The sequence below is a fragment of the Harpia harpyja genome, chromosome 5 (assembly GCF_026419915.1).
Source record: "Harpia harpyja isolate bHarHar1 chromosome 5, bHarHar1 primary haplotype, whole genome shotgun sequence".
Lineage (NCBI taxonomy): Eukaryota > Metazoa > Chordata > Aves > Accipitriformes > Accipitridae > Harpia > Harpia harpyja.
Genome location: NC_068944.1, coordinates 69,482,916 through 69,502,759, shown reverse-complemented (window position 1 = coordinate 69,502,759; position 19,844 = coordinate 69,482,916). Strand labels below are relative to the sequence as shown.

Below are 19,844 nucleotides of genomic sequence, written 5' to 3'. Positions count from 1 at the left end.
ACTTTGAAGGGCAGAGCAGTACAAGACAAGAGGCATTGGCAGAAGGCACTGTGGAGTAATCCTTGTGATCAAAGACTGGCTCTGTACTTAAGACCCCAGACTGAAGATGAGCATGTCAGGCTTTGGTTTGCAGCAGAAGCCACGAGGTCTCAAGTACAGAGCCAGTCTTTGATCACAAGGGTATATAGCCATCCTACAAATACGTATGAAACATATTCATTAACTTCTGTGAGGTGTTCAGACACAAGGACAATGCAAGACCTTATTAGTGCCTGACTAATCAATGAAGGCTACAAGCAGGATGTGTGCCGCTTGTTTTGCTTGAGAGCTGCCAACACAGAGCACAAAAGCTGCTGTAGGAAGGACATGGAAGGTTCAGATGCACCAGACTATTCTTGTAGTGACAAGTCGATCTTCAATATGACTCCACCAGGTTTAGTTTCTGATTTCTATAATGACTCCTTCCTAAAAATAGATCCAGCAAATGGTTGATTTTGAATTCAGCCCACAATCAGTGGCTATTGAGAGTGAGTCGGGTCAGTGACAAAAGGACTTGATGTTGCATTCAGATTATGTTATTAATCTATTATCCATATACTATGTACAGGTTATTTTGCTATAGACTACGTACTGAGTAAATAATTAAGCAGTGACTAACCTTACAGAGAAGGTGGGAAGCACTCTCTTGTGTTATTAGCCACTCACAGTCTTCAGAAGTGGATTGTAAGTAACTCAAAATCTTGGACTGTGGATGGCAGCCTTGTCATCAAATATAAAAAAATACCCTTGACGAGATCAGTGAAAGCTCTCCAGAGGTCTGAAGCCAGGCAGCAGACACTCTGATTAGCTGCTGCCTCCACAAAATGAAAATTCTTCCCTGAGCCCGAGAAACAGCCGATGGATATAGTCAGAAGTGATAAAAAGGTCACTCTTAAGTGGATACAAGGAGATTCAACTCATAATACCATCATCCTGAAGCCCTTAGACAAATAACAAAAGACAGGCTTCAAAGGCTAGAGAGTCCTTCAGTCTAAATACTTACACAAATCTCTTTGTCATATATCTGAGTCTTAAAGAAAATTCACCTTTGAATGAGACTGAAGGAAATTACCAAACAAGTCCGCTTCAGCCCTCTGGCCCTCTATAACAATGTTCCGTAACATCGCGTGGTGGTGATATACTACAAAACTGTTGAGTCTTAGAATTATCATGTTTTGCAGCATGAATTCCTAAACCACATTTAAGCTGTCCTGTGCAACTATTCTATAGCACTTGCACAGCCCATATATTCTACCATGATAATTTCATAATCATATGATGATCATATCAGATGAGGGTGGAGGACTAATTTGCATTCTCACAGTAATGCATTTTCCTAAAACTAGATTTTTTTTTAATCAGTTGTTGTTTCTAAGAGTACTGTTCGAGAAACTATCTGAATTTTTAAGTTGGTTTTCCATACATATTCAAACACATGAGTATTTCAAGATGAATGGAAGAAAACTCATGCTTTGCCAATATATCTAAAAGTTCAGTGGAATGACCTGAGGATTAATAACCCTCTCAGCCTGACATCAATCCAGTGTAAAACACTGGAATGGCTAATTCCAGGCACTATTCATAAAGAATCAGAGAAAAGTAATGCAATTCATGCCAATCAGGATGGAATTAAGGGAAATATATTTTATTTCAAGAAAGCTATCTTGATATTTTTTGAGGTTTTAAATTTTCCTGAAAAAAAAATCTATACTATTGATGTCATACTTATGAACTTTGGTAGAATTTCTGGCACCAAACAAAATTTTGATTAAGAAATTAGAGTTATCTAAAGTCATCACTGTAATTATTTAATAGACTAAAAACTGAGCAATTGACATTTCTCAGAAACCATTATAAATAGGGACTCATCATCAAGAGGATGTCAGTCAGCTCTTCAGGGTTACTTCTGGGCTCTATGCTGGGTTAGTACAACTCAGTGATGACTTTTCCATTATTACTTCTTTCAGGATTCAGCTTGTGCCTATAAGCACGCTAGCATTTTGATGGTGTATTTTTATGGAAGCACTGAAAACACATACAGCTAATGCATGAGGTCAGGACAGAGCTTCTATTGCTTAGGACATACCAAAATCAAGTCTGAGGTGACTTGTTCACAGACAAATATCCTCGGATTTGCTTCACTGAAGTTTGTTAGACCACATCCTAATACCGTTATCCAAATCATGGATTAGGGTGAAGCCAAAGAACATATGTTTGTCACATCCTGTTTGGATGATACCAACATAGACACAAACAGAACAAGCAGATTTTGGCACGAATGAAAGACTTTTTCTTTAATCTCACAGTTGTTCAAGAACATGTCAGTTATCACATGGACTGAGTAATTTAATTCTATATTTTACCCATGAAAATAGTTTCAGTAGCCTTTGCAAAATGTGATTTTGAAGCCAATCTTTACATTTGTAAGATACGCTTTTCAACAGAATATAGAGCAATGACTTTATTCCCTGTAGTTCAAATAACCAGCTTAATTTTTTCATTTGCAGGAAATGAGGTTTTTTTTCTACCTGCTTTATTTTAAAACTTCTTGGGATATAAAAGCTTTCTGCTCAGTCATTAGCTGTAAATGGCAGAATGAAGCAGTACCCTACAGCATTTCCAGATGAAGTAGTCTGTTTATACAGAAAGCACAAGAGCTATAATTACTACATGATCACATTTGTATATCGAGGTCAGAATTCTGTGATTCACGCTATTGTTTGGACATAAAGGGAGTTGATTTTCAGCATTGTGGTGTACAACTACTATTATTGTTACATCAGTGACTGTAGAAACAATATTAACTTCTGCTTGTTTGAGTTTTTCTAGTTAGGTTAACTCCAGTTCAGGCATACATGGAAACTGGCTGGTTAATATTTGTCCTAAAATATTCATTAGACATGCAAAATATATGTTTATATTATTGTTGTTCAGGTTGTGTATTCTATTATGAAAGCAAAACAACCCTCCAAAACAAAAAGCAAACTAAAATAGGTCATTAAACGACTTATGCATGAAATCACACAGAGTTTAAGCAATATCAAATGCAGGTAATTAAAGAGTGTAAAAATACTTCCTGATCTTTTCCTGTCCTCTAAAAAATCCCTGCATAAGATTTTCTTCTTGACTATTATCCAATACATTGGCAATTTCCTGAGAATCCATTGGCTTTCTACACTATTTAACCAGTTCTAAAAGCTTAAAAATATAGGGATTCAACTCGTTATACTTGTTAGTTAAGAGCTAGGATTAGTCAAGCACTTAGATTGTACCAATTAATTCAATATGATTGTAAGTATTTATAATCAGGCAGAAGAACAAAAGCTTTCTCATCTGAGGACTAAGAATCTGCTATTGTATTATTGTATTGTATTGAATTGTCACCCAGCTGCCATTAACGTCACCCTGCTCTCAGTTAGGCCTCTCTCTTACTTAAGTCCCAACTAGTCTTTCTCTTTCCAGGTGTAGGTGTCCCTATGTAACAAGCAATCATATTTCCCCAGGTTTTCATTGTTCTCTATCTGTTCTGGGGTTTTATATTTCCTATTCACTCCCCGCTCCCACTCGCATACTGTCATAGATAAGGACTTTACATAAATCTGATAGTGTTACCTTCACATTGCCAACAATGGTTGGGAAGCGCCATTTTTCTTTTTTTATCTCAGTGAGAAACACAGTCAAGATGCCCTCTTGACACAGTCTAAATTCTACTGCTGTCCTTGGGACAAGAGTTTCATAAAAGCTGTATTTAGCCTCAAAAGACTCTACCCAGACGATACAATTGCATGGGCATAAGGCCTGAGGAATTTGCCATCTGAATGATGTCCTAATAACTTGTCCAAGGTTACTGAGTCAGGGGGTTGAACCCACATGAGCATATTCAGCACTGGGCCACCTTTCTTCTCTCTCTGAGAACCACATCTATGTCCTTCTCAGTGTTGTTTCTCATCAATCAATCCTTATAACTTCAACCAACTCGATTGCTTTATAAATATTTTTCTGGATTTCTTTCATATTTCATTTTATTTGCTGGTTGCTGTAGTACTGAGAGGCCTAGAAATGAGTAGGAGACCTCGAAAGGGAGTGTAATCATCCTGAACCACTGAGATCTAACCACAAATCCTGGTAACGCTGCCTGTAGCAAATGGGTAATTAAGTAATGTTCAGTAGATTATTGCAGGTGTAAGGAGATTCTGTGACTTTTTGGACTTATGAAAAAATAAATTACCATCAATTCAAAACATAACCTAATGTAAATCATTGTTACTTGTGAACTTAGGTCATCACTCCATTTAGAAACCAATGAGCCATAATATATTTTTTTTCTTTTTGCTTTGATTTGAATAGCATAAACCTATAATCATGAAGGTGACTGTTTTGCCTAAAAAGTTGGATAAAATCATTAAAAGGAACAGATGTGCTGTAAAGTTAAACAACAAGCAGACATGTCATCATGGGTTGAGTCAGATCCAGGGTTGCCAGTGGCTGCGGTCTTGTTGATGGTGGTACTCGGTTGTCTACTGGTGGAGGCCCTTCCCAGTCCCCAAAAACCAGTGTAGTGCCCAGGTCTTCTTCTAACACCTTTTTACTCCATGTAACATAATATTCAAGCATAATATTCTTGGTTTAAGGTACATACTTCCCCTCTTACATCCTTGCCTTCATATCAAGGGCACACCTCTCCCTTATGGACAGAGCCCATAACCATTTCTTCTCCCATGCTGCCAAGCTGGTGGTACCTGGTAGAATCTCAGATGCTTTCCAGCCAGTACGTAAAAATCTGAAATCTGCTGGTTAAAGAGATGTGTAGTCCTCCTAATGGCAAAAGAGCTCTTGACAACATCACTTGAAAGTATCCTAAAGGCTCAGAAACAGAAGGCAAAAGAGACACAGTAACATCCCATCCAAAAACTTTTATGTCGCAATTTTTAATTGAATCCCATGTGTCTTGGAGACAGGGATTATTCTATGTTATTTTTAATGTTAAGGGTTGGCAGACCTCCAGACCCACATGACATATTTGGAAACATAAAACAAACACAACAAACCCCATAAACAAACTACAGCAGTCTCTGGGGAAATAGGTCAACAGAAGTAACAAGACTTCTCTTAAAAGAGAAGGAAAAAAAAAAAAACAACTCATAGAGGAGGAGATGTGCTTTTCCTCATGGAATCAAGTGGTCTGCTCAAATGGAAACAGGCAGACTAGCTAAGCAAAGGTGTGATCTGGAGGTGACCTCCCTCCAACTCCCCTTCTGCCTTGGTCCCTCTGTTCGATCCCAGTCTCATCCTTATGGGTCCTTGTCACATCTCCTGTTCTGCCAACCTACCCCGTCCACATCTCTGTGTCTCATGTGGCTTGTCCCTGCCTCCTTGCTTTACAACCTCATCTTTAAAGGTAGTAGCTTCTGGGTACTCTTCTCCTTCCCAGCACCGATATCTGGCCCCAAGGCCTGGTCAATCTTTTTCCACCTTGTCCCTTTGGACCTACCATGGAGATCAGCCCAGCAGGTCTCAAAGTGAAAGGTATGTCCCAGTCCTACCCACCTCCTCCAGAGGCTCTGCAGAGTCTCTATCACCTTCTGTCCCCTGCAGCAATGCAAGTCTTAAACTGGAAATAGTATGCAATATAATGGTGGAGAGGTCTGATGAAAAACTGTGAAACCACTTGTCCATGTCCTGGTTTGACTGTCTCCCCACACCCTCCTCCCCTCTCCTGCACGCAGGATTCCTCCCCATCAGGCCACTTCTTGCTCCCAGTCTCTTTATCTTTCAAATCCTATCTCCATCTTCCAAAAAAGATCAGTCTGGTGCATACACCTGACATGGAAATTTTCAGCCTGAATGGTTAGACTGAAGTTATATCTGAAAACAGAGTCTTCTGAAGTGTCAGACAACTTGGACAGGCGATGTTACCAGCTCTGCATTCAGTGCAGCTGAGTGAGTAGTTGCCACATTGAGTTAGACAGAGAGTTTTCCCAGTCAGCTAAATGAAGCGCTGCTGTAGCAATTTCTAACAAGGTGTTATCTTCAGGCGATTCCTGAAGGATCTGTTTACCACAATGAAATTCACATTATCAAATGCAGTAATCAAATAACTTATGATATATTGCCATCACTGAACAATTCATAGGCATTGTTTCAAACTGACTGAATAATCTTGTCAGTCCCATAGCTTTGGTCAGTTTTACTTATTTGATCTTTTCTCCTCTACTAGGTAGGTTTCTGGTCGTGACAGATGAGACATGAGATCTTCAGCTTCCAGGCTTTCAAGTTTTTCTTCAAGAGATTCACTATGGAATCGGTAAGAAAGCAGAAAGACATAAATATAAATTACTGGTTTTTAAAAAGCAGACCAGAATCTATGAAAAATAAGCCTAAAAGAAATTGGTTTTATCAATCGCAATACCTGCCAGTGGGTTTTTCCTCTGCTTAAGGCCACTTTGGACATTACTACAGTGGGTGTTTTTCAGAAAATGTCTAACCTATTGATCCTTCCAAGGATCAAAAATTCCAATAAATCAGTAAATCCTTACAAAACATTGACTGCCTGAGCAAGTACTGAACAAACACCAACATTTATTATGTATTTTGCTTTGCTTTCATAGATTTCAAAGCTGAATGAGGGGGGCAGGGTATAAAAGGGACACTTTTTGTAACTCATTTCAACTCATCTAGATCTTGTAACTGATGTTGTTTTAACTTTGAAAACAACAAATCTCTGAGATCAGCCTGAAAAATCTATGGCAAGATTTGTGCGGGGGCTTGAAAGAGGAGGGACTCTCTTCTTCTCGTGATGTAAAGTGCTGAATAGCACACAGTTGTCTAAATATTCTTTTGTTTATTCAGTCTCTGGATGGTGAGTGCTCTTGTTTTAAAGTTTTTACTGTGTTTCATTGAACCACTAAAAGCTACATTTGGATTGCCTGACTTGAACCCCCTACAACATTATTGACGGTTAAGGCTGAAATTTTATTTCTACCTGGTGTGCTGGCTGGAGCTATCCTGGTACAGGTCACTGCTCCCTGCCTGGCCATCGTAGCAGTGCGGGACTTCCATCTTTTCTTCTTCCCTAGGGGAAACGGTTGACCATATTGCACCCCAGCCCAGCCAAGAAGGGTGAATCACTGCTGCTGATCTTCTGAAAATCGAATAAATCTTCCTTTGGTGCATTTGCTTTGTCACATGGCTACACATATTTTTCCTTTTTAAGTCCATGATGCCTTAAATAAGCAAGAGTTCAGAAGTCAGACAATCATCTTTTGAAAAGTATGAAACCATTAATCTGGATATTCCTATTTGATTTTGAAACAGCACTTAAGTTTTTATGTCCTACTGCCCCTACATACTGTTGGAGGAATAAAATAAAACACAGCCACCAACAAGCAAATAAGTAGTGGTAAGATCACTGAAATTAATGAAACCTGATTTCCTATGGATTTGTGTCTTGACTGCAGCTCCTGAGGAGGTGCAAACCATCAGTGAAACTTTTCCCATGATCGGGACACATAGGATCTTTCTCCTACACTGATTATCTTGATAAAGAACAAGATGAGGGTGAGCCTTTTCTATCCATAGGGGCAATAAACATCTTTTTCCTCTGGTCATTTTTATTTTCCCACAAAACTTCTAGGAACTGAAGAATTTTGACACCTTTCCTGCCCCCATATCAAATTTGCTGGGATCAGCAACGCATTAAAAAAATCGTTAGAGGCAGGACAGAGGAGCAGATGATCACATTCTACCATAGTCAATGGAAAGCCAGTGAACTTAGGAAGCAGCAAGCTCAATTTCAGTGATTAAGAGTAGAAGCAAATGAGTAGGAGAGGGGCTGCTGCGATGGACTTCTAGACTAAAATTCTGAACTTCTTTATTTCATTTAGCACCATGTGAACACTGACTCAACGGAGACTAGGTCCACGCAGCAAGACCAGTTTCCAAAAGTTTTCAGATGGTTTTCTGCTGTCCTGGGTTTTAACAGAACCCAACAACTACAACATTCGAACATCTACTTTAATAAAACATTCAGACCCTGATTTTAAATTTGAGCAATTTTTGCTTGATGACAAGCCTTTGAGCATTAAAGCAGATATGCCTCAAATTATTTCAGGTCTTATGTATTGTTAAACATATTGATCTCCTTAATAAACAAACAGACAAACAAACCCCCAAAATAAACACACACCCCCTCCCCCATCAAAACCCAAAAGACAGCACTCCTGAATTGAAAATTTCCTATGGTAAGTTCAAGTCTAGAGTCTGGCCAAGTGATGCATCCTTGAGAACAGAGACTTATATAAGGGAAATGCAGATGTGCTAGTAAGTTCAGTGGTTGCAAGGGCCTTTTTTATGACATCCAACACCTGCAGATTTATTTCCAGCATTACTCTAACGAGACGCTATTTAGGAAATTAAGAAATGAAGTATGCCCAGTCAACACTATAAGCCAGCTTTTGAACTTCAACTCAGTAGGCCCATACACGTGCATGTCTGCAAACTGTGTCTTAGAAAAGCTTGTGTAAAACCACAAATGATTTCTGTGTATCTGTTTAGCATGATGGGGTCTCAGTCCCTCTTCTTCCACTAAATACTGCTTTAATGCTAATGAATTCATAATACAGAGAGGAAAAAGCCCTCACAAAACCAGACCCCTCTGCTTTATATATTCATATCGTCAACACCTAGTAGCAAGAAACCCTTTCATTTACCTGCCAATCCTTTTTGTCTATCCAATAAAATGCTGATGAAATTGTTTGGCCTGAGAGCCCTTCTCAACCTTCAGCTATTTTTTGAAACTCTTACAATAAAACCTGTAATAAAAATACTTAGTTCTGATATCGCACTACTCAGCTGGAAAAGCCCAGTGTGCCTTCACCTAGAAAAATAAATGTAATTGTCTGGATTCCACAGATAGAGAAATGATGTACACAGAGATCAAATGCCATGTCATAGCCATGACAGCAGCTCAAGGACATGATCCCAGGTCTACAGAGCCTTTATTTCATTCTCAAACTGCTTCCCAGGTTCATATTGGCCTGAATCTCCAGTTTCACTGCAGGCAAGACGCATGCTGCCATCACCATACATTTAGCAGCTTAGGTAGAACCAGAGATGTGCCTGGATAATGACACAGCCATATCATTTCCAGAGGGAAAGAGAAAATATTGAAATGTTTGCAGTGCGGGTTGAGGCTTTATTTCATTCTCTTTTTATTTTGGAGAGCCTGCTATGCCAGCTGCCCTGCAACATGTTCATTTCTGCAGTATCACACTCTGATTTTAGTCATTGCTATTTCTCATATTAAAACAAAAAAATGTATTCAGCTACGATTCCTGCTTTGGAGAGACTCTTATTTCTCTTGTTTCAATCACAGAGTACCCCTTCATGATATATTGGCTTTGTCTGGTGCTTTGCGATCCCGCTAGCATGGCCTGCTCTCATGCTAATGTGTCTGCTGTGCCCTTCCCAACAATCCTCCAAGGAATTGCTCAGGGTCAGGAATGCAAGGATAACCACGCACAGGTTTCCTCCGTGTGGGTCCTCACCCTCACCGACACAGCGATGGTGGATGCTGCTGGGGGAGCAGCTCCCGTGGGGTCAGCAGTCCTTGCGTGGCTGTCTCCGTGAGCAATGAGCAGGCTCCCATTTGCACCACGGGCAAGGGTTAAATTTGCCAGAGGCTGCACCGACAGTTTTCTTATCCATCAGCATTCATAAGAGTTTGATATCTTTGGACTCTCCAAAACACAGTCCTTACAGGAGAATATACTGCTGGGTTTTTATATTCTGTAGATGTTTTAAGGGCTCTATTTGAATCTGATCTTTCCCAACACACGCAGTATTACAATTCCTATGAACTGAAGTAAGGTTTCTGAAATGAGCATCCCTAACAAAAAACCTATGTGCAATAAAAATACCAAATTCAGCACACCTGCAACAAAAAAAAGAGCATGCCTTCCCTGTCCTTAGCCTGCTGCCTCTTGCTGCTGGTGAGCATTTTGCCGTTTTTCTCTTTGGAGGATGCAGAGGTTGCAGGGGAACAGCCTGTTGCTTGTTGTTGTTACTGTGAGCCTGGAATGCCATTACGTGTTTGTCTGCGTGACTCTTGATCTTGCATGACAAAACCAAAAAACAAAGGCAAAACTGAATCAGCAGATTAGTCAGCTTAATCTTGTGTAACTCAATGCTGCACTTCATTTTCAGTGCTGTTATTTTCAGCTGTCCTTTCAAATGGCTATTTGAGCTCACCTATCGTTTAGTCATGCTCCTTGCACAGGACATTCAAGTAAATAAGATGCAAAATTCAGTGGTACCATTCAGTGGTACCATTCAGTGGTATGTTTCCGATGTTTTGATTTAATCTTTTTTGTTTGGTACATATAGTGTTAAAAATGCAAGATCTTAATGTTACCAAAATGTCATTTATAATGAGAACACAATGAGTTCTCTTTTTGCTATCATATTAATATTGAAAAAATGCAAAAAGAACCTTTTGTTTAAGCCACTATTGCTAGTGCTAAAAGGCCTTTAAACTAATACTGTGGTTTCTGAGAGTTGCTTATGTTTTTTTATCTAATTTTAAATACCAAATGAAGACAAATGCTCAGAGATGCCAGTATTAAAATTGAAATCAGCTGATCCTTGTATTCAAAACAGTCACAGCGGCAACAGAAATTGTTGATGCAGTTCATGTAGTCCCTAAGCCATCCTGGTAGATACTGTCGCTTAAAAATACTGAATTGCAATCGGCATGTTTGCTGGATCTGGATTTTGGTTTTCTGCATGTACAGTGATATGATTTAGGTAAGAACGTTTTTCTTTGACCGGAAAGTTACCTGACTCTTCTGTCCTCATAACACAATCATTTCAAAGATTTGTTTGCAAATGTCAAATCCAACAGCCTTCTTTCACAAGCAGAAACACTTTGCAGTTTACCATATAAGTTCCCTTCAAGCAAATTAGCACCAGTCACAATGTGTGATGTAGGCTTCAGTGTTTAAAATAGACTTTGCCTTTTCCTGTGAGTACATCATGCACTTATGCGATATTAAAAGTGTAAACATGCTGCAGGTTAAAATATGTGGTTGTTACATTTCATACAAGGCTCAGTCAGCCGACGGGACTGTCCTCCAAGAGGACGTTGCTCCTGGAGGTGGAACTCCTCCTGACCAAACATTTCCCGCTGAAGTACAAAGCGATGATGTTATGTGTCCTTACATAAATGGGGCGGGTTTGTTTTTCAAAACAAACCTATGGGAGTTCCATTAACAAAAAAAGTTTACAGTGTTTGATCACATGAGATACTCCAAAACCAAACTCACCCTGCTGAGATTGTTGATTTGAAGCTCCTTTTATCCGCTAAGCCCAACATTCAACTCAAATGAGAAGAGCTGATGTTCAGAAATATTTGTGGATATTCTAGTACTGATGGCTATAAATTTAAATAAGCATTTCCCATTAATTTTGTCAGAAGTTATCTGAAAATGAAATTATAGAAATGTAGCAACAGCAATTTACCACATAGACGTTTTCTCAGGGAATATCTAACCAACTTGATCGGGGATCAAATGCCATGGCTGCCTTATGCCATACAGTGATCCCACACAGGGAGTTAGGATAGGAAGGAGGATGGGAAGTAATGCTGACTGCTGTGTTTAGCTGAAATGGATGAATGTAACACCAAACCACAAATTTATTCAGAATAGCAGCATAGTAGAGCAGCATAGCCTAAGGATATTTTCCTGATGAGTTTTAGCACGCCACTAGTTCTGTTGCTATTTGCTGCTGAGCTGGTGATACTCTCCATATTTGTGAAGATGCTAAGGAGCATAAAAAGAACAACTATATAGTTTACTAACAATAGCATGTGTATTTCAATGATTTGATCTTTTAATTAGACACTATTGCCTGATCTACACCACTTTTGTGAGCAGTATTAGCCAAGATGGGTAAAGAAATGCATGTTGGTATAAGCCCTTATTTGCAAAGTGGCCTCCTCTCTTTCATACTTGGGGAGAAAGAAAACACAAATTTGACACGTGAGATCCTGGCATGACTATGTCTATACTAATCAAGAGGATTCATCTGCACAGTAGCCATGTGCACAGTGATTTCCTTCTTCAGCTAACAACTCACTTCACCGCCACCACTGACAGGTTGCAAATGGCCCTGGAGGCAGCTTGTCTGAGCATGCTTGACAGCATATTTGGTGCACAGCCAGGGACCTGGGTCAAGCTTGTTTCCAAAAACCAAGCAGCAACCACGCCTGAGTTTGTATTCGTGAGCTCGTTCTCTATGCAGCAGGCAAGCGTGGCCTCGGGGGTGGTCCCGGGGCTGCTTTCTGCAGGCAGCCTAATCATATCCCGCGGGAGATCCGCCACCGGCTTCGGCACAGCTGAGGCGTTGATAGCCTGAAGAGCTGACTTGGCATGACTAGAGCGAGGCGGCCAAAAATACAGCCCTGCCTTTGGTCAGCAGGGCCACAGCCTCCTGTATCTGTCTCCTTATCTACAGTGGAAAGATAATCTTGCTGTTCTCTACCTCACCGCTGCGTGGTTTAAACAGTTAATTGCACTGACTACCCGAAGAGCTATGCAAGTGCAATGTAGCGCTTCACCTCTGGCACATATCTGTAAAGTTTGAAAGTTCGCAACGATGACAATAGTCATCATCACCTGATGACTACTGCTCAGCTCTTGTGAATGAACTCATGATCTCAATCTAAATATGACTAGAGTACTATAAAATGAAAAACACCATAGCTGCTGTTCAGCTTATTGCAAAACACCTGTGTTAGTAGTTTGTGCTGTCGTTGCTATGTTCCTTAGCCTCTCCCTAAGCATGGTGACTGTCACCAATATTGCAGAAATATTATCAGTTTGCTGCAATTAACTCTCCTGTTGGCAATCACAGTAAAAAAGGCCAGGGAATCAAATGGATTTGGGGACTGAATCACCGGGTGGGATGGCAAGACAGCAGAACTTCCTTGACTGCAATGCATCATCAGTAAGGAGTGTGCTTTCCAGGGCTGCTTGCACACTCCTCACCCAGGCTAGCTTGTCCCAGGATGGACACTGAGATGCATTTCACATCAGAATACCAAGAGGAGTGAGATAAGCATAACTTCTATTGGCAAGCCTTAGATGAGAAAAAGGCTGCGGCACAGCCTCCTCCCCCAGGATCTAGCACAAACTAAGATAGCGTTAGAGCAGACGCCGTGAAATATAACTTTCACACTCTGCTGATTATTCTTTGACATTTGTGAAGTGAAACAGTGATTTCAGTTAGTGACAACTTATAGGGAGGTGCATCTTATAAATTTAGAAGTGAATCTCAGATACTGATCGCAATTCAAAACAGGAAACGTGGTTAAATCTGAAATCCACTAAAAGCTATCTGAAACACTTACATAATTTGTCTAGTTTAAATGTAAGCACATTTTTACAAGCAAGTTCTAGCATTTATTTTTTATTAACATCATATTAATTAACTAATCTTGCTTCCAGTGAGTTTAAGTGAAGATAATCCAAGCCTAAAGAGGTCATGCCCATAGGGCTATTTTCTCTACTAGCATTTGTATAGGGGAAGAGGAAATGCTGCTTCAAAGCAGCAAAAGTGAGCACCATACTCTCTTTAATAGAGTTAACAATTTCAGAACTGTCAAAAAACCCCGACTAATAGGCAATTATGATCAATAGCTATTGGTCTTCCTTTTTCATCTTTAGGCCTTGTGCTGTTCTCTTTGTTTCCCAGTAATCTTCTGTATTCATTCTATTTTTTTAATCTATTTTATATTTTATTTGAAAAGATCATTTTTTTTCCTGATGAGGAAACACAGAAGCTCAGCTACTGTTACTCTCTGCTATGCCTTCATTTCTGTCACTCTTCACTGCTCCAGTTTCCTTGGCCTGCCTCCTCCCTTTCTTTATTGAGTAGGCTCTTCAGTTCTGCGGTTTAAATTTTCTCTACAAAGTATTAAAGAAATTATGTCTGTAGCAATATGTCCAGCTTTTGTCCACATTCTTTGGGGTAGGATTTGTTCAGGATAGCAGACGAGGTTATTTTACAATCCAAAGACTAGTGCTCAAGCTCAGTAACTTCAGCCTGAAGAGGAACAATTCGACATTAACAGTGGGAGTACTCAATTAATTAAACCAGTTTACCCATCAATGCGATGGATTTATCCTCACTTGAAATCTGTTAGAGAGGGATCAGGTCTCCTTCCAACGTGAGCACCGTAGCTGACCCGCAGAGCGCAGGTCTGGCTCAGGAACAGCTGTGTGACAGCCCATGATCGATCATCCGCAGGAAATTACAGGAGATGACCACAGAGGTCCTGTTTGGCCCTCGGGCCGTATCCCAGCCCCTCACCCATCTGGTTTCCAAGCAGGCTAGGCACTCTGAAACAGCTCTTTCTGATGCTACTAACAGTTCTTTCCTGCCCAAACCCCCAGACAGTTCTTCACTCTCCTTTCCATACTGCTTTTGATGCCACCAGCCATTTTTATCTTCTTGTTCTCTCTTCCTCCTCCACGGCTCTTGCGAACACGATCCTCAATTGATTTTCTTCCTACCTCTCCAGTCGCTTCTTCACCGCTTCAATTTTTTTCGCCCAAATCCATTTTTCAGTGCAACTCCCACGCGGTTCTTTTCTTGGCTTCTTCCTCCTCCTCCTCTTGCCTACTCTACCTTTCAGAGTCTCATGACGTTTAAGAATCATCTGTATGAGCCCGGAGCCTTTGTGCCGGAAAGCCGGATCACGTGAAGCAGCAGCAGCGGCAATCACATGGCCATATGGAGGGCTTCTGCAAAGGCAATGAAATCAAAGAAACATGTTCAGGCAGGACCATTTCTCAGGAGTATTGGTCATATTTTTGCTGGCAGAACTGCATACAAGTAATTTTTTATGGGTATACACAAATAAGGTATCTCCTTTTTATGCTTACTCAGGCTTCGCAGCCTTTTGTTGGTATTTTCAACTATTTTTGAGTTGTACGGGCATTTTATTCGAATTACATAAAAGCCCATGTAAAAGCCTAAGCACATTGTAATACAGGAGTAGGTGTTTATGTACAGAACATTAAAACCTTTGAAATGGATATATCCATGTAATATTGCTCATTTTCAGTTGTTCAGATTTGAGAATATTTACCACTCCTGAATTTCCCAGCTTCTGGGGAGAGAATCCCAAATACAAAGAGAAGGAAAACACATAGTATGACTAAACAAATCAGACTGAAACAGCAGATGACCATAATTGCTTGAGCCTCCTGAGACCCTGCCTTCTCTAGAAAGGCACATATGGGCCCCCAAAATCTAAGCTTTAAAAAAAAAAAAAAAAAAAAAAGACACCCCCCCCCACATTAGTGCTGTCTGTCAATTGCCAGAGTTACATGAGGCAGTAGTGGATAAAGGATATTTTAACTTATTCAGAAATACTACTTGTGAGAGGATGAAGGACTGGTAAACAACACAAAGGAAGGGCAGCAGGGATGCGATGAAGGTTTCAGGCCGGTGCTGCTGCTGCTCTCTCGGTTGTAGGAGGGCACCGTGGCGAACTCCGCAATCCAGCCATTTCAATAGTCAGATATCCCTCTCCCTTTCTCTTTTGAGAAGGCTCAGGAGCACAATTAGTAGCACGTATCAGCAACAGCAGCTTCAAGGGTGTCACTGAGACATAGCAGGACTTCTTAAAAATTCCCCAAGTGTAAGGAGGGTAAAAATTTATATAGGCAGATTGCTTGAAGCGATGACTTTATCAGCAGCGGCTGTAAGAAATCTTCACGCTTTACATCGGAGAAAGCTTGCAGCGCAAAGGGCTTGACGCAAAGGGGCTTCGACTGGCTGGGATGGACTTAAAGAAGGAAAAACAAAAAACAAACAAACAAAAAGACACCCGCTGACTTGCCCTTGGGGTGTACCCGGCACCCCCCCCCCCCGACCTTGTACACTTCCACCAAAAAGCCTTTTTATACCAAACAACAAAAAAAAAGGAAATAAAAAAAGAGGCACGGCACCCCCCCCTCCCCGGCTCCGCGCCTCCCCCGCGCCGCAGCCCCCGCGCGCGCCCCGGCGCGAGGCACCCCCCGCGGGGGCGGAGCGGGGAGGGGAGGGGGGGGGGGTGTGCGCGCGCGAGGCCGGGGGAGGGGGCGGTGCCGCCGGCTGAAGGGGGGAGGGGGGCAGGCGGGCGTCGGCGCCTGCGCAGAGCACTTCCTCGTTGGCCCACGTAACGGCTGCGGGCGGGCGCTGGGCAGCGCGTGTCAGTCACCGGGTGACTGTCAGCGGCGGCGGGAGCCCCCGCCAGCCCCGGCCAGCCGCCGCCGCCGCCGCCCCCGGCCCTTCCCCTCCTTCCCCCCCCACTCCCCCCGGCCGGGGGGCGCAGCCGGAGCCCGCACAAGTTAGTGCTCAACTCGGCGGCGGGCGGGAGCGAGCGGCACCGGAGGCGAGGGGCGTGAGGAGGGTCGGCGGCGGGTGGGGAAAGGGGCTGAGCCCGGCGGGGTGGGGGCTGGCGGGCGCCGCTCCCCTCCCCTCAGCGCCGGCGGCGGGGCCGGGCTCCTCAGAGGCGGCCCCGTCCCCGCAGCCGTCGGGGGGCCGCAGTCAGCCGAGGGAGCGCTCCCCACCGGCGGGGCCGAGCGGCGCGGGGCGAGGGGTGCCGTGGGGGGGGGCCTCTCCCCCCTTCACCTCCTGCCCGGGGGGAGGAGGGGGCGGCCGGGGGGAGGCTGGATGCGGAGGGCGAAGCCCCAGCCTCTCTCTGCGGCTCCGCTGCTTTGATGCTGCGGGTCTCTGCTGGCTGTTAACATCTTCCCTCTGCTTTTTTTTTTTTGTTTGGTTTGTTTTGTTTTTCCACCTTTTCTTTTTTTCTCCTCTGCCTTCCCCCCAAAAAACTTGGCTTCCTCTCCCCCGGATCTGTGTCCTCGGCTCCTTCTGGGCTTTACCGGTGGGGTAGGATCATGCCGGACCAGATCACCGTGTCGGAGTTCATCGCCGAGACCACAGAGGATTACAACTCCCCGACCACCTCCAGCTTCACCACCCGGTTGCAGAACTGCAGAAATACGGTCACACTCCTGGAAGAGGTAAATCATCCCCCGCTCCCCCCCCCCCCTTTTTCTTTTTCTTTTTGTTTGTTTTTTTTTTTTTTTTCCTGTGGTCTTTGAGAAAGAGCATCAGGGACAGGGCAGTACCACCCGCCCAAATCCACGGGAGCTAGAGGCATTGGTATGCATGTAATCTGGTCTTTTAATTGTGGGACTTTGCTCTTGTGTTGAGCTAGTTACGGAAAGCTTTCCTGCCCTGGCGTCTTAAAGATTAGTGCGTAAAGCAGTTGCCTGAACTTAAATATTACTGTTGTACTTCTTGGTAGTTTTGGTGTTGGTGGTTGTTGCAGTAGAAAGAAGTGTGAATGTTGGGATTTTTAGAGGGAAGATGAAGGTTGAGTTTTGTTTGGGAGCGTTAGCAGAGGTTTTCCCCAGCCACTCGTTAGATCAAGTCAGCGCAGAACTCTGACTGCAGAAACCTGCCAAGGGAGACTTTATTTAAGCAATGAGGTAAGGATGAAGGGGTGAATGTGGAGTGAGGAAAATAATATGGAAAACAAAATAAGTGGTGGAAGGAGAGGAGCAAAATAATGCAGCAGAAGTGATTATACAGTCTCAGCATCTCAACCTTGAAGCCTCAGTGTTGGGGTTTTTTAATGCTTATTATGAGCTTTCATCCTGCTTTCCTATCAAGAGATAGGAGTGTGAAAACAGGTAAACTTCCAGAGCTGGTTTCTATGGGGTATCAGTCCACTGCTTCCTATTTGAGGTTTCAGTGTGATTTCCTATGGACTAGGTCAGCAGTTATGAGGAAATGTCTTCCAAATGACTTTAAAACAAGACAGTGTATAGCTCTTCTCTTGCCCTGCACTTGGTTGAAGGTACTAGCATAATGATGCTGAAAGAAAACAGTTTTTTGCCGTTGTTTCATAGATTGCAGTTTGTTGTTTTGGGTTATACGCTTAGTTCATCAAGTATTTGTCAATTCTTCAGGAGCCAGCGTGTATCTAGGAGATGGATTTAATAGATTCTTTTTAGTTTTGCTGAATGTGTTGGCATGAGCAAAGCATTTGGTATGCAAGGAAAGAGTATTAATCATGGCGTTCTCCTGATAGTCTTGGGTATGGAAAATATAATTCCATAGGATTAAAATTAGTTAATGTTGGCTTAGTAGAAAAACTTATGTTCAAAATTTTAACAGTGCTTTTGTTTACAGTAACTGACTAGGTAAGAGAGTAATTGTAAGATTGCATTTAAAATTATATATTTTATTTTTATTATGTAACCTAGATTAACTTCTGTAACTTTTCTGTTAACTGTAACTGCTTCTTTTCTTGTGTGACTAAGCCATGGTTGCTTATAGATCTGTCAGAAATCAACCTGTTCTGGTTTGTGTTTGACAGTATTGCTGCCCCTTGGTCTTAACTATGTAGAATAGGTACAGCCATTGGTATGCTTATTAGTACAGTTGACAGCATTCATAGAGTTAAGTAAAAATATGTATTCTGCCATCTCTGGTGACTTCTAGGGTAAGAATACAGTATAATGCTTTCATGGTTTGGGAGATACATCAGTACAATCTGAGTGTGGGAATGCCTGTCCAAAGAAAACCCAAATGTAGAAGATAAATACAGAATTCTGCACCATTTGTGTGGATTGTGCGTATTTTCAAAGTTTTTAAGTCTGATTTGAAAGCAGTAAATCAGAGGAATAGAGAATAGTGGGCGCTTCTAGTACATTTCTTGAGTTTCTTTTGTTTGTATAACTATTTTATGTTCCCTCTTTAAACTGTTTGCAGTTTAAATTGATTCTGGACTTGTTTTGTATTATTTTTTTTATTATCTGTAAATATAAAAAAGCTTTATTTGATGGGAAACAAGATATAAATATGCTCTGCTGTTACATACTGCAAAAGATCTGCAACTCTCCCAAAATTGTTTTTATTAATTTGCATGAGGAGATACAGATGGTCAGAATCTGGCAGGCAAAGTGCTCCGGTCTTTGACTGTGTGTCTTTATTGTAGTTGTAGCTTGCATGCGCAGTTCTGCTGCTGCTACTTTAAAGCTAGGTTGTTTTTTATACATCTGCTTACCTAAGGCTGTGATTCATATGAAGCAGGGGATTGAGACTGAATGGTTGAAGTGACTGTTACGTAGCTCTTATTACCTCTGCTACTGTCCATGCATCGTGGATGACTGAAGAGCTCTTCAAGCAGCTCCTGAACTTCAATTTTGAGCCCACTATATTAAGGCAAAGGGGATGATCCCATCCTTGCAGCTGTTTGATTTTTAACTTAAGTATTGCATGTGGGTTGGAGCCCTCACTGGGCTTTTGCAGGCAGTGTCAAGCTCTGTGCTGTTACAGTGCTGCAGCCTGAAGTAGCTTAAGTCTTTATTTTAAAGCTAACTTAATTCAACACAACCTGCACCTACCTCAGTGACTTTAGGTTGGTTTGTGGATAAACTAATTATTTTCTTTATTTTAAATAAGATTGTGAACTAGAACTATTTTCTGAACAGAAATGGTAGGGAAATTAGATTTAACAAAAGTTAGATCTGTTTCATAGCCTCTCAGTGTGGTGTAATTCCTACAATAGCTCAGATCAGTGGTTGGATCAGAACCACCTTTTCATAAAGAACGTGACAAAAAAGAAATAGACTGTTTTGTGTGTGTGTTTGTGTCTGTGTTTCTATCAGTTCTGTGAAGGTGTTACAGAATGGTGAATTTGCTGTTCCTTAATCACAGTTAACAAGTTTTCTGAAATAATA

General features: G+C 41.8%; 1 protein-coding gene and 1 long non-coding RNA gene across 5 annotated transcripts in view; one reads left to right on the top strand and one right to left on the bottom strand.

Annotated features, from left to right (window-relative positions):
* Positions 1 to 19,844, top strand: part of ASAP1 (ArfGAP with SH3 domain, ankyrin repeat and PH domain 1) — a 191,763-nt gene that overhangs the window by 43,503 nt on the left and 128,416 nt on the right. For 3 of the 4 annotated variants that reach the window (XM_052787460.1, XM_052787462.1, XM_052787459.1), the window contains exons 2-3: positions 6,257 to 6,343; positions 16,985 to 17,114. In XM_052787460.1, coding sequence (XP_052643420.1) covers positions 6,285 to 6,343; positions 16,985 to 17,114 — 189 coding nt within the window. In that variant the 5' untranslated portion in view covers positions 6,257 to 6,284. Of the gene's footprint in view, positions 1 to 6,256; positions 6,344 to 16,321; positions 16,436 to 16,984; positions 17,115 to 19,844 lie in introns of those variants that run through there. The other variant, XM_052787461.1, reaches the window with a different exon arrangement.
* LOC128141971 (uncharacterized) lies at positions 13,657 to 16,004 on the bottom strand. The gene is made up of 2 exons (XR_008235236.1): positions 15,481 to 16,004; positions 13,657 to 14,843 (listed from the first exon to the last, which is right to left on the bottom strand). It is a non-coding gene; the product is annotated as an uncharacterized LOC128141971 (long non-coding RNA).